The sequence below is a fragment of the Tenebrio molitor genome, chromosome 2, assembly GCF_963966145.1.
Source record: "Tenebrio molitor chromosome 2, icTenMoli1.1, whole genome shotgun sequence".
In the NCBI taxonomy this organism is placed as follows: domain Eukaryota; kingdom Metazoa; phylum Arthropoda; class Insecta; order Coleoptera; family Tenebrionidae; genus Tenebrio; species Tenebrio molitor.
In genome coordinates this window covers 17,729,264-17,754,174 of record NC_091047.1, presented here as the reverse complement: position 1 = coordinate 17,754,174, position 24,911 = coordinate 17,729,264, and the positions used below count along the sequence as shown (strand labels likewise).

The following is a 24,911-nucleotide window of genomic DNA, read 5'->3' as shown; positions in this document are numbered from 1 at the left end:
TAACGCCAGAGGAACGAGGGCTTTCAAATTCCCGAGGGCCATAATCGACAATTATGCCCGTGGTACAACATACAACGTTTTATTCAAACAAATATTTCGTATTCCTTAAAGGAAATCAACTAAAAGTTGTGTCCATGCAAATTTAGTTAGCTATTTTGATGTTGTTACGGTTACTGTGTATATAATGTATGATTTTCTTTAATCAAATAATGTTTGATACCATTGTTTGAATAATTAAACCAACCGTTGCTTGGCAGATTTTTGACAGATCTGTGCTATAAAGGCCAATTTATGCCCTCATTTGCGGGCGTATAAAGACGATTATTGACCAAAATAGAATAAAGGCACTTGAAGGAGAATAAACCGGGCCTAAATATGTTTTATTTTATCTATGATTATCTTCATAGATAATATAGCAAGGAGCATCGTTTAATGGAATTTTTTTGTCCTAACAAAATTATTTTGGCAATTTTCATTTTTCCTATGACGGAATTTACATTATTTTTAGTAACTTAATAAATCATTTACTTTTTTACGAATATTAAAATAATAAATCTGGCAATGCGGTGGCAAGGAAATGTCGACCAGGCACTGACAGAAAAAAAAAGTTGGATCCGTTGCATCACTGAATCAGTTACTCCAACATGAAAAGAAAAAATCATAGCCAACTCTGTCCCAGAAAGATCGTAAATGCCTAAAATATTTAATATTTGCTTTTCAAGAATTGGAATCATTAATTATTCTATTTTTAATGTAAAACATTGCAAAGAAAGAAAAAAAAGAGATTTTTTTTTGTTTATAAATTTTAGGTTAGCTGTCAAGATGCTCTATATAATTACAACTGTCAATTTACACTTAAAAAAAAAAACAATTGTCAGTTTCCAACGCCTTCCCAGCCCAAGATTTCACTTGCACGAGTTGCACGCCTGATACTTCCATTCAAAAATCATCCATCTCCGAATTCTCACGATTTTTTCCGACAAATTTAACAAATTTTGCTTGTTTGACACGATCTGGCAACACTGGAGTCAAGAACTGAGAGAATTCATTTAGCACATAGCCAAAGCACTAGCACAGCGCGCGCCGCTGTGTGATCACTGATCAGAAATTGCGGCGGCCCCAGATACCAAGTTCAAACATGCAAAATAATAGTTATTTTCGATATAAGGACGCTGTCACATCATTTTTCAGATCAGGTCAGATCAGGTAAAGTTTGCGTTTTTATTTTCAATATTTAAAATTCGCGCTTAAACAGTTAGGGGCGGAGCGTGCTTAGGCTATGTGCTAAATGCCTTCTCGCGCGTTGGCGTTGAACGAAGAGAGAACTGAGAGAAGGCCAAGGTTAAAGTAAAATGTCATTAAACTGAGATGTCCACAAATTATGTTTTATAACGTAAGTGAACATAAACAAATACATTTAAAATCAAAACAATTACGTTGGGGAATAAGTATCAACACGTTATGCATCGATTAATTGTAAGTGTGCTATTCGGACATTTTGAATTAATAAAATTTGTGTTATTTAAGGAATGAAAAATCAATGGCCACTGACAGAATTCAAAATTAATGTTTCAAGTGTGTCAAAACTATAATAATATTTTGCAGTTGTATACAGAATGAAAGGAAATTATGTAGATTTATTTAACTTATTTTATCTTGGGGACTGCTTCATAATATAGCTTTTTTGATGCAGGTAAATAAAGTGGAAGAAGTGATAATTTAATTATATTTGTTGATTGTTTTCATTAATTAGCCAACTACAATAATTAAGATGATGCTAAATGTATTGAATCAATTTAACTAAAATGTCCATAAATCACTGGAAGTTGCTGGGCCAGTTAAAAAACTCGCTATCAAAAATAACAAATGACAAATTTTTTCAAAATGTTTTTGGAAAAGATACATTTCACATGATCAATAAGATTCCTGTGGTCTTTTCAAATGAGTTTTTAAAATATTTTGAACAGTATAGTCAAGGCACCAAATTTAATAAAAATGATGCAAAATCTCAACAGAATTTACCAACTGTGCTACAAGATGCTAAAACAAAATTGAAAGCTAAAGATGGAATAAAAGAGATTAAACCAAAATGGAAAATTAAGCGTTCAGTATCTAAGGTATTTCTATAGAAGTTAAAGAAGAATTGTAATCATGAAATAAAATTTCAGTGCAGTATATTGTCACAAACTCAACATGTCATTTTATCTATTGAAACAGCAGAAAATGAGATTACTTTGCTTGGGAGAATTGAAGCATTAATTGTACACCTTAAACAATTCCCTGAAGCAAGAAATATTGCTATTAGAGTAATGTACTTAATAAATTATAGTAAACATTTATTGACAAATGTATTACATATGTAGGCTGGTGCAATTCGAACCTTACTGAAAGTTCGAAGGAAAACAGATGGTGTATGTGATATTCAAGCTGCTATTAGAGAGGGGTTAGCTTTGCTGGGCTATTCAGATCCAGTAACAGGAAATGGAATTCGAATTCTTGCTATGGATGGAGGAGGAATTAGAGGATTGCTTGTTTTAGAAATGTTAAAAAAATTAGAAGAATTGACAGGAAAAAGAGTACATGAACTATTTGATTTATTTTGTGGCGTCAGCACTGGCGCCATTTTATCATTTAGTTTAGGTATAATTTAAATATTATTTTTAACGTGCATGCTAAATCAACCGCACTACACCTTGTGTGTAAAAGCTACATCAAAATTAAAAACCCAAATGTGAAGGGTTTTTTTATTTCATTTTTTTTTTCTTGAAATGTTGAGTTGAGTAAGCATGTGTTTACGCTCATTTTTTTAAAGAAAAAAATAGTAATATAGGTATACAATTATATTTAGAAATAGTAAGCAGCAGCAAAGTTCGATTTTAGTCAATTTTAAGCATTTGATTTTGTATTACGTTTTGGAATAAATTTTAATTATAGGAATTCACCACACAGACTTAAACCAAGTTGCTGAAGGTTACAAAGATATTAGTAGAGAAGTATTTAAACAGTCACCACTGTGGGGTACTGGAAATTTAGTTTGGAGTCAAGCTTACTACGACACGTCGTTGTGGGAAAAGAAACTTCAGGAGCATCTAGGAACAAACAGTCTAATCAGTACTTCTCGTAATTCAAATTGTCCCAAGGTTTTTGTCTTTTAATATGTCACGACAACATGAGTAACAGTTACTTTCAGTTATGTGCAATTTCTGCCGTCGTAAATCAGTCTCGCTTATCAGCGTACGTGTTCAGAAATTATTCACTTCCTTGGAGAGTTCGACCTTATTATTCTGGTAGCAGTGAATATGAGGTGTGGCAGGCGGCCAGAGCCTCTGCCGCTGCGCCGACATATTTTGAAGAATTTAAATTGGGAAAATTTTTACACCAAGTAAATTGAACATTGTTGGGTGGTATAAAAGTACAGCAGTTTTTGTAGGATGGAGGAATTCTAGTCAACAATCCGACTGCCGTGGCATTACATGAAGCTAAATTAATTTGGCCGAATACTCCCATTCAGTGTGTGGTTTCTTTTGGAACTGGGAGAAGTGTTCCGACTCCGACAGATATTTATAAGAGTACTCCGAAAAGCTCTAGCAGTACGTCGTGGACTGATAAATTTTATAAGATTCTAGATAGTGCGACAGATACTGAAGGTAGTGAGAGTTGTTATATTACAGTGAATAATTTTCATGTGAGATACCTGTTGTACTTATACCAGAACTTTTTTGTTTTTTAATTATTAATTAGAGTTGTATGTATCGGAGATGAGCGTGGAGGGTGTAATAACTCTGCGCCTCCAGCGATGTACGAAATTATTGTCATTAATTTATTGATTCATATCTGTGCGCATATGTCAGATACGCCACTGTTGTACTAACTTCCCTTATTCTCTACTTGGACTAGTCCAAATCTACTAAGCATCTTTATGGCAGGATCAACTCTATAGGTAACGACTATACGTTAATTATTTACTCTCTTAAAAAAATAAATTGTTGGAAATAAAACCTGTTGACATGGTTGTGATTATTCTGGAGTACGTACAACGTGTTGCCTAACTTAAAACTATTCTTCTGGTTTTACGAAGAATACAAAAGATGTTGATTTTTAGGGGTTCACATAATGCTTAACGACTTACTGCCAGACAGCGTGTACTATCGTTTCAATCCATATTTGACTGAAATGATCAGTATGGTAGAAATAAATCAGCAGAAGTTGGAACAACTTGAAAGAGATGCTATAATGTATTTAAGAAGAAATGAAGATAAATTCCAAGAAGCAGCTAGAGTTTTAACAGAAAAGAAAACATATCTTAACAAAGTCAAAGATTGGGTGAATATTTCTAAGGAAATATATGGGTTATAAATCTGAGCGTTTCTTCACTTAAACGTTGTGTGTGGTTTACTATCCATTTTAATTATTAAATTGACGATTATAATTTATTGGTGGCTTATTGGTTTAATAGGTCAGAAGCTGTAGTGCTCTCTTTTGACTCTCTGCTGTTAAGTACTATTTTATGAACAATAAATTTTTGTTTTATGCTGTTATTGCCACTTGATGAAAAAAATCGTTTTTTCTGTTATTTGCTTTTAATTTTTTCTCCACTTATCATACACATTTTATTAATGTAATCATAGTAAATTAAATAAAATGTAAACAGTATGACGTAACTCTTTTATTACCAATTTTACACGTAACTATTAATCTAATATACGTATAAATAAATAATTTTCCGTTGACCGGTAGTTAATTTCAATATTAATGAATTATTTTGTCTAAAATATAGTGTATTAATGGACCTCATTAATACACTATTTTTCATTAATCAACGATTTTTGCGATTTTATTATTATTATTATTCTTTACAATGTCCAACAGGTGAAGCCCATTTAAAGGACAAGGTACAAGACAGCAGCTATGATCTGTTCGCCAATGTTCGTTTCAAGCAACTCCTAATACTTGGAATTGAGCAGACAAAAATATCTAACAACTCCTCAACTCCTGAGTAGTTCCTGAGCACCTGAATCAGTGGAGAGCTCTCTTCAACATTAGTTCTGACAGTCGGAATGTAAAATACACTTTTAGTTCTGGAATTAGGTCGAGCAATTCGTAGAGAGATCTTAGATAGTATATAAGGGCAATCATGTAAATTATGCAGAATTTTATACAGGAAAATTATTGAATGCTCCACGTCTTGAAACCAACGACACAAGATTAAATCTTTCAAGAAGAAGTTCCTGAGGATAACCTCTAGGAGGATAAACTCCATCTATAGAACAAGCAACCGCCTTGAGAAACCTTCGCTGTACCCTTTCAAACGTAGAAATGTGATTATTGTAGATAGGTGACCAAACTAGCGAAGAATACTCAAGACGCGATCGAACGTTACATACAGGTTTTGAGCGTATCAGCGTCAGATATTTCTCAACTATTCCTCATTATAAACCCCAGAGACTTAAATGCTGATTGGGCTACAAGATCAATGTGGTCATTAAAAGAAAGCTTTGAATTAAAAGTTACACCCAAATCACGAATGGAGTCAGGTTTCTTAAGCATCGATCCATTTATCTTATACACCGTGTAGAGTGGGTTCATTTTTCTCGCGTAGGTCATCACATTTCATTTAGAAATATTTAGCAGGGGCTGATTTGTCACACACTATTCGTATACTGCATCCAAATTCTTTTGCAAGCGTATAGAGTCTTCAATTGAATTAACCATATTATAGATTTTTAAATCATCAGCAAACAGAAGAAATGGTGTGTCGAGGCGATCTGCAATGTCATCTATAAATATATTAAAGAGAAAGGGTTCCAACACTGAACCCTGAGGAAGCCCAGTGCCCTGCCTGAAAAGTCCTGACTTGAACCCATTCACTCGTACAAAGAGATATCTATCGCACAGATCAACTGATCGGACAAGCCAAACCGATCTAATTTATGTAATAGTAGCTGATGGTCAATCCTGTCAAAAGCTTTTGAAAAATCAGTATACTGGGACATTTTTTTAACATTGAACATAGCCCATACTTATTCCCTATGTTCAGTTTTAAAAAACACAGGTCAATGCATCTATATAATCACGTAACCAAGGTAACGAAAATAAGTACTTGACAGTTTAACAAAATGGTCAAGTTGTTTGAAGAAGAAATACACATAATGCAGTTATTCTATGCCAATCAGAGTATTAGAAATATGCGTGACATTGACATTTTCTATGCAACACATGATAGACCAATTCCATCAATCGGAACAATTTTTATCATTATTTCAAAATCTCTGGTGTTCGGTATAGTTGGTTGCATAGCAACTCACAATGCATTGATCTGTTTTCTGTGATCTGTTCTATGTCTGTGACTGTGTTCAGAGTTAAAAAAATGTCCCGGTATATTACATCGACCTGTTTATTTTCATTCAAATCTTCAGCCAAAAACTGCGTGAGTGAGACTAGATTCGTTTCAACAGAGCGCCCTCTCATAAATCCATGCTGGTGTGGGGATAATGCATGGATAATGTCCGAGATACATGACTATGAAAGAAAGTATGTAGCAGTAGTTCAAAAATTGTGGCAAAATTACAAATGATCGCAATCAGTCTATAATTATTGATCTCAGATTTCTCTCCTTTTTTATAGACTGGACAAATTCTTGAAGTTTTCCGTTGACTAGGGAATTTACCTGCATTGAGAATGAGATTGAATATCCTTGTTAGTGGTCTAACGAAGACATACATACAGTCACGCACTATAAAGGCAGGAATTTTGTCTGGACCTGTTGTCAATTTCGGTTTCAATTGCTTTAATTACATCATCTTCAGTTACCGAGGTGATATTTATAATATTAGCATTTAAACTAAAAAAAAAATTAAGACCATCCTGATTATAAGATCGACTGTTGTTATTGTTATTAATAAAAGACTGAGCGAAGTGATCAGCAAAGGCATCAGATTTTGACGTTTTGATGATACACTGCTCAAAAAAATTAGAGGAACACTTTTTTGAAAACCTGTAACTTTTTAAATAAGAGATCAAGGAAAATCAAATTTGGTATACTTCAACGGCATATATTTAACTAAGGAAAATTACAAAAACAATTTTACAACTCATAGTTACTTCTAAGTTACCCTTAAAAATGTAAATTAATAACGCAAAACAAAATGGAAACGACTGTCATAGTATCGATGATAGTCGGGTTTTCTGCAGATTGGTGAGGTTTAATACTGTGTATACCCTCCACGAGTAAGAATCACTTCCTCACACCTGCGTGGCATGCTTCGCACTAGTCTGCGAAGAGATTCTTGGGGTATGCTTTCACATTCCTCAATCAGGGCTTGTGTCAGTTCCTGTATGGTTAGTGGTGGATTACGGCGCTTGCAAACACGTCAGTCAAGCTCATTCCACATGTATTCAATAGGACTTAGGTCAGGACTTAACGCCGGCCATTCCATGACCAGAATTCCACTTTCTTGTAAAAAGTTTCTGGTGACACCGGCGGTATGTGGCTTTGCATTGTCATGCATTAGGATGAAATTTTGACCGACGCCATATGCAGCAGGCACCACATGGTCCTCCAAGATATTTTCGATGTAATTCATGGCATTTAGTCTACCAGGACCCACAACAAGATCAGTTCCGTTGTCTATACTGAGTCCAGCCCAAACCATCACAGATCCACGACCAAATCTATCCACTTCCTGTACAGTAGCGGCTGTGTAGCGTTCACCAGGACGTCTATATACACGTACTCGACCGTCACAACGAGTTAAACGAAATCTGGGCTCGTCTGTAAACAGTACAGGCGTCCAGTGACGAAGTTGCCAATCTCTGTGATCCAGAGCAAATCTCATTCGCGCTGCTTTGTGATGCTGCGTAAGGCGTGGTGCGCGGACAGGTCTTCTTGGTTTCAAATTCGCTTCTTTTAATCTGTTTCTAACAGTTTGATCAGAAATTTCTATTCCATGTGCTCGTCTTAGGTCGTTTAGGAGGTCTCGTGCTGTGGCAGTACGCTTACGTAGAGAGAAAAGGACAAGAAATCGGTCTTGTTTTGAACAGTTTTTCGATTTCGACCTTGTCCAGCTCTTCTAACATATTGGCCAGTCTCCCGAAACCGATTCCATAAACGTTGAATAACAGAAGACAGAAGGGGAAACTCGAAGGTCCCTGCTAACATGTCGAATAGAGTGGCCATGCTGAATAAGGGCGACAGGACGAGCAACTTGCACTTCACTAAGATGCCTCATTTTACTTTTGATCACGCTTCTAATCAACGAAAATTGACAACTGAATTTATTTGTCATCTTTAGTAGGCTTTCATATGTAAATTCAAAGCATAATTGACATTTTTTCCATTTTGTTTTGCGTTATTAATTTACATTTTTAAGTGTAACTTAGAAGTAACTAAAAGTTGTAAAATTGTTTTTGATTTTTTTTTTTTTTAGTTAAATATATGCCCTTAAAGCATACCAAATTTGATTTGCCTAAAATTATTATTTAAAAAGTTACAGGTTTTGAAAAAAGTGTTCCCCTAATTTTTTTGAGCAGTGTATTTTGATGTATAAGCAGCAGGGTTTCATATATTTTATAGCTCCATAACTACACAATTACGAATTCACTTTTTCAAAAGCCGACCTTTTTGGTTATACTCGTAATTCGCATATCATATTTTTCAAAGGTAATTAGGTTTTCTTAGCAACCGTGATTGGAGTTGACGTCTTCTGACACTCTTTGTGGAAAAGTGAATAGAAAGTATTGAAAAATTTTAAAATGGCCTACCATGAGGACAAAAAAAAGGATGAAGGTATTTTATAAGGTCTCATCCTTATCGAAAAAGATGAAATTGGTTTTGATTTGGCTTTAATTTGCAATTTTGTCACAAAAAAAAAGTTTGAGGTCAACGAAAAAATTTTGTAATCAACTCGTTTGCTAATGGCGATTAATAGTCTCAACTATTAAAGGCACTCACTCGCTACACTCGTTCGAACTTCAAACAGTTTCGATAATTAATCGCCTTCATTAATAAACTAGTTTATTAAATAACTATTAATTCTTATAATATAACAATTATTTTAATAACAAATTTATTCCATTTACGATTTTACAAATATGAAAATTAGTTCTGCCACGGTAAATTATTACAGTTTGGCTTCTAAGTTCTTCCATGGAGATGTAAATTTTCTTTCATTTGTAAAGAGATGATTTAGAGTGGTAGCATCTGCAAAAATAATTATGTACTGTCGCGAGCAATAAATTTTGGTCGTCAATGTCATTTCAAAATTTGGTTAGATTGTCACAAATTTAAAAAATTTCTCTGCCTGATTTTGCGCATGTAAACAAAGTGTCAAAAAAAAAATTAAAAAAATGACAATTAATGTCATACAATGTGATGATAGGTTATGATATTTACGACTGTTTTACAATGGAGCATTTTCGATTGCGTCAAAGAATGACCTTGACGACCAAAACTTATTGCTCGCGACTGTACTTAGACGTGATTGGGATACATAGAACGTTTTTAGATGTTGCCACATTAACGCCCTGTTGTACAGAGGGTTATTCTAAATGATTGTAGTCGAAGTAGGCGTGAAAACTGAATGTAAAGGCGGCCTTACACCAAGGCAACAATTGGCAACATGTTGCCGGCAACATTTTTTAGTAATGACCGGCAACATTACTAAAAAATGTTGCAGGCAACATGTTGCCAATTGTTGCCTTGGTGTAAGGCCGCCTTAAAATTTATGGTTGCCGCTCCACATAAAAAAACATCAAAATGATGTGAATAAGTGAGTGCACACCGTTCACAAATGGGAGTTAAATAAATTGGGTGCAAAACAACTCAATATTTTTAAAATTGATTGCAAAACAACTCAATATTTCTGGATTCAATCGTTAATTCAACGAAAATAAATAAAAATCTCATCACCGCACTTTTCACCTAAAAAATGACAGTGACAGCGACAAAACTGACAGTTCACATGAAAGCGGCAAAAATGTAATAACATGGGCATGGCCTACTTCCACTATACTTGGGTCAACCAACAGATATAGTAATAAAAAAAGGGGGATGTGGCCTAGTTGCGTAGAACGATATACGCCGAAGCCTGTTTCACAATGAAGCAGGTTCTTTGCCATTTGTCATTCTTGTAAGTCTTGAAAAAAACATATTTTGTAATACAAATCGAAAAATGCCAAGGAAAACAAACAAACATAAACATGTGGTCAAACTCCCGAAGCGAGGTTAAAACGAATGAGATGCCGGATGCCGTCAAGTAATTTTTGTGGATGTACATCAGGCTTTCGAAAATCTGCGCACGTTTTGAATAAGCCAATTGGAAACTGCTATTTAAAATACGCGGGCACTAGGGGGCGGTTTTATTACTATATCTGTTGGTTGGCCCAAGTATACAATAATTTAGAATAACCCTGTATAAAGCTTAGTTAACATCGTGTCAGCTAACAACGCGTCAAGTCGGAAATCCGTTAAATATCCTCCAATCAGATCACTTGACATGTTAACTTTAACAACGACTTGACATCGCTTTATGCAACTGGGCAAATGGGTAACAAATGGGTCCGTATCTTCTACTACAAAATATAACTATTTTAGCATCCAAGGAAACTTTTTGACAAATATTTTTTCACTATCAAAAATGACATACTTTGTGACTTGATAACGATGCATAAATCTCACGTTTTTTTGACGGTTGTAGAAAAAAGAAAATTGATTTTTTAAAAACATTTTTACCTGATTGATGACTATTTAACAACGTACTGCTAAGCTGTTCCGCGAATTTTGGGGCACCCAGTATTAATTACATACATACTTAAAAATCATGAAAATGCAAAAATATAATAATCCATGCACAAACCGAATGTACCGGGCGATCAAGAAGGACTGTTTAAGTTGGCAGTACAATTAAGAAAATTTTTTAATTCGGTTATTTATATAGTCGTTTTCAATGACATCCGTGCTGCCAGTATGACAGCATGTTGGCATCACTGGGTGTTTCAGTTTAGTAATTTTGAATTTCCTAATTTGGCAATTTATCCTGACGCGGCAAATTGACAAATTCAAATTATTATTTATCATTTCCGATAAAAAATGTAGTCTGATTCGGATTCCGAGGATGACTTCGTTTAACCATGTTTTACACCATGTTGAAGATCGGGTTTTATCGTTTGTTGTTGACGTTTCACGAAATGTAAATTTTCTTTTACCATAACCTCAATTTCTTGTTTGACATTTTTATAACTAGGATTTTCTTATACTCTGAATACTGGTTATAAATTTGTGTGTACAATCTGCACCAACATATTAAAAATGACACTGACAGCACGGATGTCGTTGAAAACGACTATAAGTTATAACACTGCAACCGGATATGTTTTGTTGGTTTATTTGACAAATATCTGATGTAGGTATAGCATTAACAACGACAAGCCATCAACAACCGAAAGTTACTCCTGTTATACGATTTAAAATACAATACAGTGTTACCAACTTAAACAGTCTTTCTTGATCACCCCGTATAATTAATAAATTACAATCATCATATTGGAAGTTAATAAATTACAATACCAAATTACAAGTCCAAATATGAAATTCAAAACTTTCTAGTTATATTTTAAGTCTTACCGTTGTTTTTTAAAAATCGTTGAATAATTTCCTTTATAACATTATATGGTATAGTCATGTTAAAACGTGGATACACAGATTCTTCACATCTTGTGTTGCATACTATAATTCCTACCAGCTGACCGAAACGGTTTAGCAGAGCACCGCCACTCATTCCTGGATTAACGCAGCATGTTGTTTTTATCATGGACTCGTTGATTTGAATTACAAAACCTTTACTTACGGTAGGCTTGCAACCACTATCCTTTGAAAATATTGGAAAACCTACAGAAAATACTTCATCTCCTGAAAACAATTATTTAACGTGTTTATCTCCAAAATGTGAGAAATTTGTTGAATTTATTTTAACATCTCGGCTTTCATTTAGACTCATGTTAGCGTTTTAACAAGTCAAAAAACTCACCAATATTTGTAATCGCTTTTGAATCATCAGCTGTTTTTAAACCCCATGTTTTTAAAATGTTTGCGTCACATTTTAAAACTGCCAAGTCAAAAACTTGATTATTTGGAGTTTTATAAACCGTAATGGCCTTAATCATTTGTTTTTTCCAATAAAGAGTTATTTGATGGCCATCATCCTTTTGAACAAAATAATATCAGGAGCAATTTTTCGTATAAAAACGTGATAATTTCTTGATTTCAATTTGGCTCTGCCGATTCGTTAATTAATGCACCATTTTCTTGTCGTCAGCTTCATAAATGCAGCAAAATATGTACTGTATTTGCGGAGGTGATAGCGATGACTGGAGATTTATGTTAAAAAATAGAGTTGCGAGTGGTACCTATTTGATTTAGGCCCGGTTTATTCACCTTCAAGTAACTTTATTTGAACGGTAATTACCATGGATCTACCAATAGCAGATTCTAAATCATAGCAACTACTGGCCAGATAAATTTACTTGACGGTGAATAAACCGAGCCTTAATAATACAGGGTCATTATAAATGATTGTCCCATCGTAGGTGGCTGTGCGCTATGCTTGATGTGCGCCGCTACGCCCACTAGTTGTGGCAAACATTTATAATGACCCCCGTATAATTAGATTTAAAATTAAAATACGGAATTACACAAAGTTGAATGTTGTAATGTATTATAATGTTGTACCTAATTAAAAATAAATTGAATTAATCTAGATATACAGGGTGACATTGAAGGTTGTGCAGATATTTGAACCTGTGATAGAACCTCACAAAAAGTAACGATTGAGCCAACAATAATGCCTTATACAAATGTTGATATTTTTCGAGAAAAATGGGCTAAAAGTTTTTCAAAAAAAGTTTGGGAGCCACTGAATTTTATGAAAAAATTTAGCAAAAAAATCATAGTAGACTTTTTTTGGTTGTCATTTAATTCAAAATTAAGTCACTCTGATAAGAACATCGATCTTAACCTCAATTTAAATCACAAATGTCTTTCACCAACCTGGACAAAACCGATATGGTTTTTGATCTATGGCGAAGCCAGTGGACATTCAGAGCTAACACGACAAACCTACGGTGAAAGGTTGCCTCAAATGATACTTTCCAATGCACGAACCTTTGTAAACGTTGTGCAGCATCTTCGCGATGAAGCCTGATCTTGACCGCCAACGAGATCGCATTTTAATTGTACAGGGTCATTATAAATGATTGTTTCATAGCAGTAGGCATTGTTGAATGTGCCGGTGCCGCAAGCCTCATAACATGAGTGAGACTGGTATCGCGGATAGGTGGCGCTACCGGCGGTGGTCGAAATCTGTACTAGTTGCAGACACTATTTTATCATCACTTTACAAATTTTATCAAAAATTTATGATGAAACCCAAAAAAAAAAAACAACTTCAAATGACATAAAATCTTGACTTTTTAAGTTGGTCGTACAGTCGCGAACACGGAATTTCGGGCAGCAAATTGGGCGTATCCGAGTTCCTCCCGGTGGTCACTTGTTTACCTGCATAACCCTTTTTAACGGACGAGTTCCTCCCGAGGTTATCGGGGATTACTGCGATAGGTAATGAGAGGAAGAAACAATTTTATTTACAAGGGTAAATTAAAATGACATACGACATTTACAAATTGTACTCTATTTATGTACATGATATGAGTATACAGTGAGTTTTTTAAGACTTTAAGACTAGGTTTTACATGCTAATTTTTCAACCCACGTTAACTTTATTTTTGTAAAAATTACAAAGCGTAGCACTGTTTTTATATTAAACAATATGTATTATCTAGTCACTAAAAAAAACTCAAGGTATATCTATTTTTGCAATAAAAAAAACTTTGGAACACATCTCCAACGTATACCTACGGTTATCACTTATTACATAACTTTCTGGCTTGACAAAATTTCGCACCATTCACTACAAGGTTGCCTTTTTCACTTAGTTTCCATTCTGACGCTTTTAAAGAAATAATTAAACTAAAAATTTTACTTTGAAATGGGCCTATTTATAAGTGAGATTTACCCCTGCACCCCACCAAGATAGAGATGGTTTTAATCATTGGTCGCAAGAAGTATGTCTTCTTAAAAAGAAATTTTTAATTTAATATTTTAGGAAAGGCAATGTAATTCCTAATTACCCGATCATTCTTATCACCAGCGCTAATCCCTTACCGTCAACTACCTGCTACAAGACCTGAAAATTTCTGACCGCCGGGAGGAACTCCGCTACCGCCAGCAATTTACACTCAATTTCATATAAATGTGCATCTAAGCAAGCCATGAAAATCTTATTTTCTGTTGGTATGAAAGTTACTTCGACTTTCAAAGTTATTTGCCCTGCGCCAACCTTATAACCTATAATGAAGCTGTCATAAATGTGACTTTTGTAATGTAACTAAATTAAAGATGCTTTTACACATGCACATATGTCATTTAAAAAAAGCAATGTAGTCTCAGCTTACAGCCAGTGTCCTGGCCTGTAACTTGAGACCGCCTTGACAATGACCAACACTATTCAAAAATTTCGAAAAACCGTATTTTATACACAGATCGATGGATCTTCAGCGTGCTGACGAAATACTCGCTTCTTAATTCTTTTATGCCACTTTACTACTGTCGCATGTCGCATTGTTACAGACGATAGACTTTGAGTTAAAAACGAAATTTGGAATACGACGATCAACCTTTATAAAATTTATTATAAAAAGTCTGTGTGGTGAATCGACAGAGATAAATTGCTCTGAAACCGAGAATATAATACTTACAATAACGTGGGAATTCGTCAGAAGAATTCCGTGTTCAGCGCTAATTATGACTGCTGTTCCCCATTTTGGTCCACAATAAACTTGCAAAAGACATAATTCTACACTAGCTGCAAGATTGTAACGATAAGTATGTACCTACATAGTTATTCGTGTTATGTGAATTTTTTTTATTAAAACCTTCAGAATTATCAGAATCTTTCGTATTTGTTTAATTTTATAGTTCTGAGAAATCAACATTTTTTGTTTCATGTTACGGGAGTGTTTAGTTTATTTTTAAGTGTATCACTCTATTGTCAATTATAAACATCTTCGAATACTGATCAGTTAATTAATAAGTACAAAAACATTAACCAATGTACATACCTACAAGATGATGATGTGGAATATTTGTTATTGGGCCTTCGTATTGATTGTTTAAGAGTAATTCTAACAAAATTGATCGAATGTCTGCTATTAATGTTAACCCAGTCCAAATTCTTTTCCACCAGCACGAAGCTGATATTACCATTCCAAGAGGAACATCTCTACAAGAGCCATCATTACTGGAAATGAAACAATTTTTATCTACTACCAATACATAACGTCATAATATTTTTACGTATTTTTTGAAGTTAAATCTGAACTATTCTTGATTTGTAGTAAAACCAACATACCTATTGTTAATTTTGTATACTGGACTCCCTTCACTGCCAGGTGTAGTAGGACAATCACTAACAACTAGACAAGAATTACGCCCAAAAATGTTGGAAACAATTCCACGACTGTACGAATCCAGAAAAATTTTATTACCAAATGGCACACTTTTAATGCAAATTTCATCACATTGTTTAACTTCTTCATTTTTTATAAGATCCCACCATTGAATTAAACATTTTTTGAAGTCGGACATATTTCCCATTAAATCTATTTTAATTACAAAAAATATTGACAAGCTATTTGCCACTGATCTACAATTGTCTACAGTATCCACTGACCAACCGTCCAAAGCTTCTTTTGGAGAATATTTTATGTTTTTACTCACAAAAACCGCCAGAACGTCACCATTTTCGACTCGGTACTCATCCCCATTGTTTTTTGGTTTACAAATAATTTTTAAATTTGACAATCGTTCTAAACAACTCCTAAGATGTACATTTTCTGTTTTACCTAAATGCAAGTATTTTTTAAATTCGTCGTTAACTGAGGGTAGTAAAATATTTGCAGTGGTGATTATGTATTTGTTGTTTATCATAACTCCGGACGACCCATAAACCACCCCCTTTATGGCATCTACATTTTCAATTGCCACTACCTCAAATCTTATTTCCTAAAACACAAAATATCTATAGTCTGGAGGATTTATTTCACTTGCAAAGATATACAGCGTGATCAACAATGACTGAGTCTGTTGGCAATGAAACAATTGAAAAGTACTGGTGTTTTTTGTCTAGTAATTAGCACTGACCGGATTTTTTAACTTGAGACGACATTAAAAACATTTTTGGTTATGCCGGTTATGTTTATGCTGTTGATGGTAAATTTCAAATTTGACAAATTTCATTGTTACCAACAGACTCAGTCATTCTTGATCACACCGTAGTTATTTATGTTATAAGGACGAAAAAGAAAATATTTCGGATGATTTGTTGGAAATTGCAATAAGTCCGAAATATTGTTTTTTAGTCGATTACAATAAAAAAAATTTCATTCTATTGCCAAAATGACATTTGGTTCATAATAATTTTGACAAAATGAGTGTTGCCAAGGTGTCATTGACAACTTAACTCTTGTCGATTGTTGAACGTTATTCATTGCTTTTAACAACATAGCGGATGAAAAATATTTTTCGGCCTAGGACGAAAAATTATGTTTTGACGAAAAGATGACATTTTCGTCCAGATATTCAAACCGAAAAATACTACTCTATATGGTACAGTCTTGTTCAAATAAATCTAGGACAACTGTTGTAACATAACTCTTCACTTGTTCATATAAATCTGGGACAATTTTTTTTGGGGTTTTAAACAGTTAATTAATTAACATCTTATTTAAAAAAATATTTGGGCTAAAATTAACAATGCAATGGTTATTTTATTATCATTAGGGGCATTTTCCGGTAAAATTGCTTTGAAAAATATAATCACTTGTCAACCTCGAGAAATAAATGAAATCTGCTATTTGTTTTGAAATATTGTTCAATGTTCAGCCCACATTACCCTCGAAAAATAAAATTGTTCCACATTTATCTGAACATGACCGTACAATTCACTAAAAAATAATTTAAAAAAAATCTTTGAAAATATTAACAAAAAAATTAAGAACGCGACTAAATTAATTCATTCAATCTAACAAAATTTTTTAAACGAGTGCTTGCCTAAAAGATTGCCAAAAATTACTACCTAAACAGAATCTACAATCTAAATCCCCATAATGTACCTACCTATTGCTACATAACATATGGGCTGTGCCAAATCCAAATAACCACCATCACCTGTTGAATTATGTTGGTGAAAACAAAATTACACAAAGTGTATAATGGCAATTTTGATATTATTAGGATGCTAGAGGCCGCGACCAAGAAATAGTGACGTCACGAAATCCGGTTGATTACTGTGTAATACCCAATATAAAGAAAATTATATATTTCAATTGGTGCGATTCTGTTTTAAAATTTACCAATATGGTTATATAACAAGGTTGTAGTTGCTATGATATGAAGCTGTTGATTGGTTGTATCTATGCAAAATCAATGTTGTTCAATAACAATATTGCTAAATTTTGAAACAGACTCGCACTAAATTAGTAAAACTGAATATTGTTTGAAGAAAAATAATTATTATGATAAAAAACAATAAAGAGGGTTTTCCACATCACCTTACACTTAGAGGTACCCAATAGGTACATGCGCTGGCTCTTGTGGAGGCCTCACCAATAGCCCTATCTCTATGTGTTTTATAAGTTTAACTATTAAATTTAAGTAATTTTCTTTTTGGTGGATCTTTATTTTGGGTGCTAATTTGGTCATTGATTAATTTTGAATAATTATTAAGAAATACAGGGTGCGTCTACTAAAACTTTATATCCGAATATCTTTTTTAATTATCAATTAAGGTAAACAATATTTAGCAATATTATATTTCTCAATGACCTCTTGACATGTGCTTAACAAAAGTTAACGAAACCTGCAAGGATACAGAGTTATTTGAAAAATAACCGCAGTAAAATTTTTTTTTTTTTGGCTTTTTCTCAGATTACGGAGTATAACATATTCAGCTGTGGTCTCTGTATCTCCCTGTATTGTTTTTATTACACTTTTACTGATGACTACGCAATAAATTAGTGTTAAAAAGAACTAATTTTCCAGCTGTGTTCAAAACAGAGTTTATGCGTAAAAAGTTGTTACGAATTTGTTTCACAGATGACTCATTTTTCAGCAAATAATTTAGATACGTCAATTTGATGGGACATTGTTATCTTATTTAAAATTCTTTTTTGCGCGATTGTACTCTATTTGGTTGTTTACCACGTCTGTTTCCAAGATGGTAAGCTCTGTTTACTCGTTGCTAACGATAAACTCGATGGTAAGTAATTTTTGGTGTTCTAGAACGGTAAGTAAAGTTTATTCAAAATGAATCGATTATTATAATAATTTTTATGTAGACGGAAGTTGAAGACAAGATGTGGGGGCACTTTCTGGAAACTCATAAAGCTCTTGTAGTCGGCTTTCCTTGGCGCTGCAATGAAATAGCATTAGCAAACTTGCCGCGACATTGGCATTGTCAAAATTTTCATACTCCGCATTTTCCTTGTCTTCTTGATTAGGTACACATTGAGGTTGTTGGTTTCGAAAATAATTCTTCATTTATGTAGACAGAAGTTGAAGACAAGATGTTAGCACTTTCTGGAAACTCACACGGCTCTTGTAGTCGGCTTTCCTTGTTGCTGCAATGAAATAGCATTAGCAAACTTGCCGCGACATTGGCATTGTCAAAATTTTCATACCCCGCATTTTCCTTGTCTTCTTGATTACACACTGAGATCGTTGGTTTCGAAAATTCTTCATTTATGTAGACGGAAGTTGAAGACAAGATGTTAGCACTTTCTGGAAACTCACACGGCTCTTGTAGTCGGCCTACCTTGCCGCTGCAATGAAACAATTTTAGTAACAGACTTGCCGCGACATTAGAATTGTCTAAATGTTCATACCCCGGATTTTCCTTGTCTTCTTGATTTCATATTGAGTTCGCTGGTTTCGAAAATTCTTGATTTATGTAGACAGAACTTGAAGACAAGATGTTAGCACTTTCTGGAAACTGACACGGCTCTTGTGGTCGGCATTCCTTGCCGCTGCAATGAAATAATATTAGCGAACTTGCCGCGACATTAGTATTATCAAAATTTTCTTACCACAAATTTTCCTTGTCTTCTTAATTACACGTTGAGGTCGTTAGTTTCAAAAATTCTTTATTTGTGACGCACCCCACATTCAAAGTTTCTTCTACAATATCCACTTCGTTTTCGGAATCACTAATATCACTCATTTTACTGCTTGTTTTTCAACACAACTGGCGATATTTGCGCACAAAAACTGCAATGGCGGTAGTTGTTTGCAGATTGCCTTAGAAATGCGATACAAAAATCGACATTGTGGCAACACGATGTGAAGGGCGTCGTATCGCATTGCATTCTAGTTAGGAATGTTTTGTAATAAATATTCAATCGCACAAAAAATCTCATAAGCATGACGAACGTTAATGACAATGTACGGATCTCAGACAATATTGGAGTCGTCGCAAGCTCCTCCTCCAAACAATTGTCTTCGATCCGTACACTGTCATTACCGTTCTTTATACTTAATATACTATTACTGCTGAACTATTCGGTAAAGTACAATAAAAATTCAAATGGGTATGTATGTACAAACTCCGGTGTAGGTACGTCTGCATCCTAGGGATCAGTCTTCTCTGGAAAAATTTACTAAACTATTTTAAAGTAAGTTTTCAATAAAACGAATTCAAATGTTTTTAATTTTATTTTTTAAACAATGAATCATGGGGTACCCGGTAGCCGGTACCCTCCTTATTTTTCTGTTTTTATTTATAAAAGTGGCAATTATGGAAGTCAAGCTTAAAGAGGGGGTGAAGGTGAATAAATAATTTAAGCACATACTAAATAATAACAATTAAAATATCTGCAATAAATTCAAGAATGTAACACAATTAGCAGCACAGAAAATTTAAAAAATGTCCTCAAAATAATTATAACTAAATTAGATGCTCAAAATTTATTTCGACCTTTCAATTCTGGAATAAAAACTCCTCAGTGAAGTTCTTTGTGTGTGGATTTTCAGTTACCTAATCAACAACGGCATTTTGAAAGTTAATATTTTTGGGGAGTGCATCCCTTACTCGTGGCAATTCTTTAACACTGCCAGTATCTTCAAACAGCTTTACAATTTATCTGATATTCATTTCGGAAAATTTATCATTTTCTTGACGGGCCTGAAGAATTCTTGCTGTGGCTCGATAGCACCGGTGACACTCTCCATACGTAAAAATAATATTAATTTTCTCTTGCTGTGAGAACGACATCTTGTATAAAAGATTATTTCAAAGATTTCACGAACTTTTTTACTTTGACGTTGTCAAATAATAAATTAATTATGTTTTTTTTTTTGTAAATCAGTAAGCCGTGAAGTATTTTTTTCTATTATTGATTCAAAAAATTGAAATTCACGCATAGTTATCGGTGCCTGAAGTGGGTCATTTTCTAACGTGTATTTCTTTTTGCATTGTTAGTAAGATAGAAACCATACAAAACAGTGTGTGAAATGCGATTTCACGCACACGACTATTTCTGTGTTTCACTTCACGCACTGTATTTTATTAGTTACCTAGCAACATGGTCACTGCATTGAAACTTCAGAGTTCCTTCAAAAATTTGAATTTTTAATTTCAATTTTTTGAATCAATTATAGAAAAAATATTGTTTATATTTCGTGCGTGAAGATGTTTTTGTGCATTTAAAGGCTTATACTGCCTCGATCTTCGTCTCGGCGTAAAAGACCTTTTCATGCACAAAAAACACTCTCTTCACGCACTTAATATAAAAATAACTATTTTACGTAAATACACACTGGTGAATGAAGTCTGGAAATTGTCTTTATTTAACATTAATTTATTCGTCAATAATAAGCACTAGGATGATATTAGGCAGAAAATCTACACAGAAACATTTGATATGCATGTTAAAAGTTATAATGTTAGAAAATGCTGAAAATAATTTTTTTTCATTAATTTTTTTCTTGAATATTCCTCTTCTGTCCAGATCCTTGTTAATTTTTGTAGTGCCTATGTAAAGAGGGCAATATCATTGAGCAGTCATTTAAAATAACGAAGATATTTAAATATAAAGTTTAAGCAGACGCACCTGTATATTGGCAAGGATATGACTATCTCAATATTAATATCGACTTCAATGTTTTGTTACATAATAGTAAACTAGGCAAAAATGAATAGGGAATTTTTTCTTTTTTGAATTTTTTATAAATAACGTTTAAAATTTGTAATGAAATGTGTTAGAAATATATTAATATACACATTAAATGTAATGTTTCAAGTACTTGTAACATTTTAAATTTATCTTGTGTTTAAGAATACTTGGGAGGATTGGGGCACTTATTTTGCTTTCCAAGAAAAATTGTGGAATTCCCTATTCATTTTTGCCTAGTTTATATTATGTTATGAGGAGCAAAAATGAAGTTTTATGTGCTGCGGCTGGTAGATTGGCTGCCGAACGCAGTGAGGCAGACAAACCAGCCAAAGCACATAAAACCATTTTTGCTCCGAATAACATATACTATTTTTTCTTCGAACCTTCGTAACAAATTATTTAAGACATGTTAAGAAACCAGGTAGGAATTTCAAATGATTTAGCTAGTTTACTTTACAGCCGCTCATCAGCGGAGATAACTTCACGGACGCCCTCAGCGGAGATAATAACTTCACGGACGCTCCTCAGCGGAGATAATAACTTCACGGACGCAGGTCAGCTGGTCAGGTTAGCTGCCATGACAATAAAGTGACACTTTCGCATTATCAATGCAGCAGTGCAATGTCATATTTTATGGACGTTTGAAGAAAAACTAGATTTGTCATTAATTTCTTCTACATATTTTTCCAATTTCACTATTAGGAGATGACAAACTGTCAATACATATAAGCAAAGTACTGAACAATATGCACTTTTTAAAAACAAAATTGACCTGTTCAAGGATTTTTCTCAGAAATTAATACTTACAGTTTTATCGAATTTATTCCGAACTTTACGAACGTACTGTATATAGAAGTTTCAAAGAATAATTCAGAGGGTTGTTTTTTAGAGCACCTCTTGTTAAATTTTTTAAATATTCACCAACATTTGCAGAGTCATTTTCACCACAGTTGGTAAAATTTATAACAAAATCTGAATTGATGGTAATGTATGTTAAACAATTTTTACAACCGTTAACAAATTGAGTTAGTGAATGTGCACAGTATGCGGCAATATAGAACAAACATGACAATATAGCAGAATTTGGGGATGTATCAAATGAATTCTTTAATATATTTGAAAAGAAAGAGATGTTTTTAGATAACACTGGTCTACAGTGAAAAAATATTCTGAATAATTTTAACTAATTTTTGATTGTTTACCCATGCTGAATACGAGTTGATAAGTCAAAGTCATTTATTAGTTTAAGTTTTCACGATACCTGATCTCAATGATATCTTCCAAATTTAACGATCCTAACTTCCTTGAGATTGATAATACTGATATTTACTAGTTAGTTGGCATCAAATTTTGAAAATATTGTGTTTTAGTGCTCTGTTCTGGATTAGTAAGTGACAAAAGTGTTAAAAGTAAAAAAAATAATTATATTTTATAGCAAAATGTCTCTTTTAACACTCTTATCACTTAGTAATACAGAACAGAGCACTAAAACACAATATTTTCAACATTTGATGCCAACTAACTAAGTAAATATCAATATTATCTAGTTCAAGAAGGCTAGGATCGTTAAATTTGGAAGATATCAGGTATCGTGAAAACTTAAACTAATAAATGACTTTTACTTATGAACTCGTATTCAGCATGGGTAGACAAGCAAAAATTAGTTAAAATTATTCCGAATATTTTTCCACTGTAGACGAGTATTATTGCGTACTCGCGTAATACTTTATTGCTGGACTGTTTGTCGAGATGTTACAGAAGCAGAATACAAAATATATAGAATAATGTATAGAAGAACAGTATGATTTCTGTTAATTTTTGCAAAAATTTTGTAATTTTTTTTTCTAGAAAACGGAAACTAATTTTAAGTATATATTATAAATTTTGTATTCAGCATAAATATGAAGATTAATAAAAAAAAGTACTTTACGCGAAGAATACTTTTTTAAAGTCAAAATTTGTAGACTAGTGTAACCGAAACAGATCATTATCATTTTTATTTCTGTCATCCACTGAAAAGTCTTTTAAAGAAAATGTTCCAAATTTCGCGGACTTTAATTTAAGAAGGGTTAAAAGTTTTAACTATTGTTGGCCTTTTTCTTGCTACCTCTAATAGGGATCCATCGTTTCTGCTCATTTTATCGACTCTTATAACCGATGACTGCGAAATGATTGACACAGACTGCTGAATGTTTTGTTGGATTAAATGACTCCCTATGAATACATTTAATCCATCTTTTTTTTATTTCTTCATCTTTTGGAAAAGAAAAGACGGTCACATACATATCGTAATTGCTTGAACAATTAATTTCAGGCATATTTAATGAAAGGAAAAAGACCCAGATATTTTTTAGTCAAATTTTTAGCGCTTTTGATAAAATGATATGTTTATTCTTATATCCTAAACCGCACCAACCAAAAGTTTATTTTATACCTAACTAATAATATATACCTTTAATTTATCACTTTAACTTTTCTGAACTATTTTTTCCACTTTTCAAAAAGAAAACTTGCGAAAACGGAACTACTTACACGTCACGATCAACGAACAAATAGACTATTCCGAGTTCCTGCTCGACGCATGGCGTGGACGTTCAGCAGGAATCTGTGACCTCAGATCACGTGACACAAGCTTTAGTCGCGGCCTGTATATTCACGGAGGCCTCGGCTAGACCAATCAAATCTAAGTACAGCTTGACCAGAATAGCTTGGCGAGTGAGATGCGTACAAGAGGAAACGAGCGAGTCTCTGTAAGACAAGGATATGGCTATGGTTGTAGGTACGGTACACTCAACGAAGCAAATCTGCTCAAAACAGCCCGGACATGCTGTTCACTTGAAGCTTGAAGCGCTGCTTTTCGCCCATTTGTACACGATCTAAACACTTCCAGACCCAACAGACAAGTGCGCTCCGCTAGTGGGACAGTGGGAGGGATTTTAGTCCACTGCCCACTGCGTCACTGGCCAAGCTGTTCTGGTCGACCTGTATACAACCTTGCCGGTTGATTTTCTGGGTAGAATGCAGTGTTGGTGATTATTTGATTTTGGCAAAGACTATAAGTGGGCACCTAGGTACCGGGTGTTTTTTTAAATTTCACCTCAGCGTAGTAGGCATTGAAGAGTCGATTGTGAACGCACCACTCAGGTAAAACATAAGATTTAAGCAGCTGATCCGTGATCCCTAACCTATATGGTGTGTTCACAAACACCCGAACCCGATAATCCAGATAGGCGGGAAAAACAACTTATAATGGTGTTGTATAATTAACTGATAAGTTTCCTTCACTTACTACATCCTAAATAAAATGTCTATATGCCCACATAATACTTACCATATTTGCTTTGGACTCTCTTTAACACTTAACTTCACAATAGCATAATCAGTTATTTGTATTAATAATGTTTGTACTATGTTCAAACATTTGCGTACTGTAGTAAATGTAGTAAATATTGTTGTAAATGATAAGAAAACAAAATAAATATATATTTAACAAACCATGTCACTGTTATTTATCATCACAAATGAGTATGTGTTGTCGATGTGTCGACTGTCGAGTCGAGAACTCGAGTCGAGAGGGAATAACCTAAACTATGAACCTAACGCTAACATTACAAACATCAAGAATGTGAATA

The 24,911-nt window shown here is 33.8% G+C and overlaps 2 protein-coding genes across 11 annotated transcripts; one reads left to right on the top strand and one right to left on the bottom strand.

Annotated features, from left to right (window-relative positions):
* Positions 1–1,261: 1,261 nt before the first annotated feature.
* Positions 1,262–4,653, top strand: LOC138122580 (calcium-independent phospholipase A2-gamma-like). Of its 6 annotated transcripts, none has more exons than XM_069036801.1 (9): positions 1,280–1,476; positions 1,528–1,693; positions 1,754–2,117; positions 2,169–2,306; positions 2,364–2,640; positions 2,935–3,140; positions 3,191–3,382; positions 3,431–3,647; positions 4,103–4,653. In XM_069036801.1, the coding sequence occupies exons 3-9, from the start codon at positions 1,806–1,808 to the stop codon at positions 4,354–4,356; spliced, it is 1,596 nt and encodes a 531-aa protein (XP_068892902.1). In that variant the 5' UTR covers positions 1,280–1,476; positions 1,528–1,693; positions 1,754–1,805; the 3' UTR covers positions 4,357–4,653. The 6 variants fall into 6 exon arrangements, with proteins under 6 accessions (XP_068892906.1, XP_068892902.1, XP_068892905.1 ...); XM_069036804.1 differs by having other exon boundaries at positions 1,283–1,476; positions 2,016–2,117; XM_069036803.1 differs by lacking the exon at positions 1,528–1,693 and having other exon boundaries at positions 1,367–1,393; positions 2,016–2,117.
* A 3,640-nt stretch (positions 4,654–8,293) lies between these two features.
* Positions 8,294–24,875, bottom strand: LOC138122581 (peroxisomal leader peptide-processing protease). Of its 5 annotated transcripts, XM_069036809.1 has the most exons (8): positions 24,775–24,875; positions 24,611–24,707; positions 15,462–16,114; positions 15,172–15,350; positions 14,809–14,915; positions 12,024–12,198; positions 11,621–11,905; positions 8,294–9,199 (listed from the first exon to the last, which is right to left on the bottom strand). In XM_069036809.1, the coding sequence occupies exons 2-8, from the start codon at positions 24,611–24,613 to the stop codon at positions 9,120–9,122; spliced, it is 1,482 nt and encodes a 493-aa protein (XP_068892910.1). In that variant the 5' UTR covers positions 24,614–24,707; positions 24,775–24,875; the 3' UTR covers positions 8,294–9,119. The 5 variants fall into 5 exon arrangements, with proteins under 5 accessions (XP_068892910.1, XP_068892909.1, XP_068892911.1 ...); XM_069036808.1 differs by having other exon boundaries at positions 24,611–24,836; XM_069036810.1 differs by having other exon boundaries at positions 15,172–15,332; positions 24,611–24,834.
* Positions 24,876–24,911: the final 36 nt, after the last annotated feature.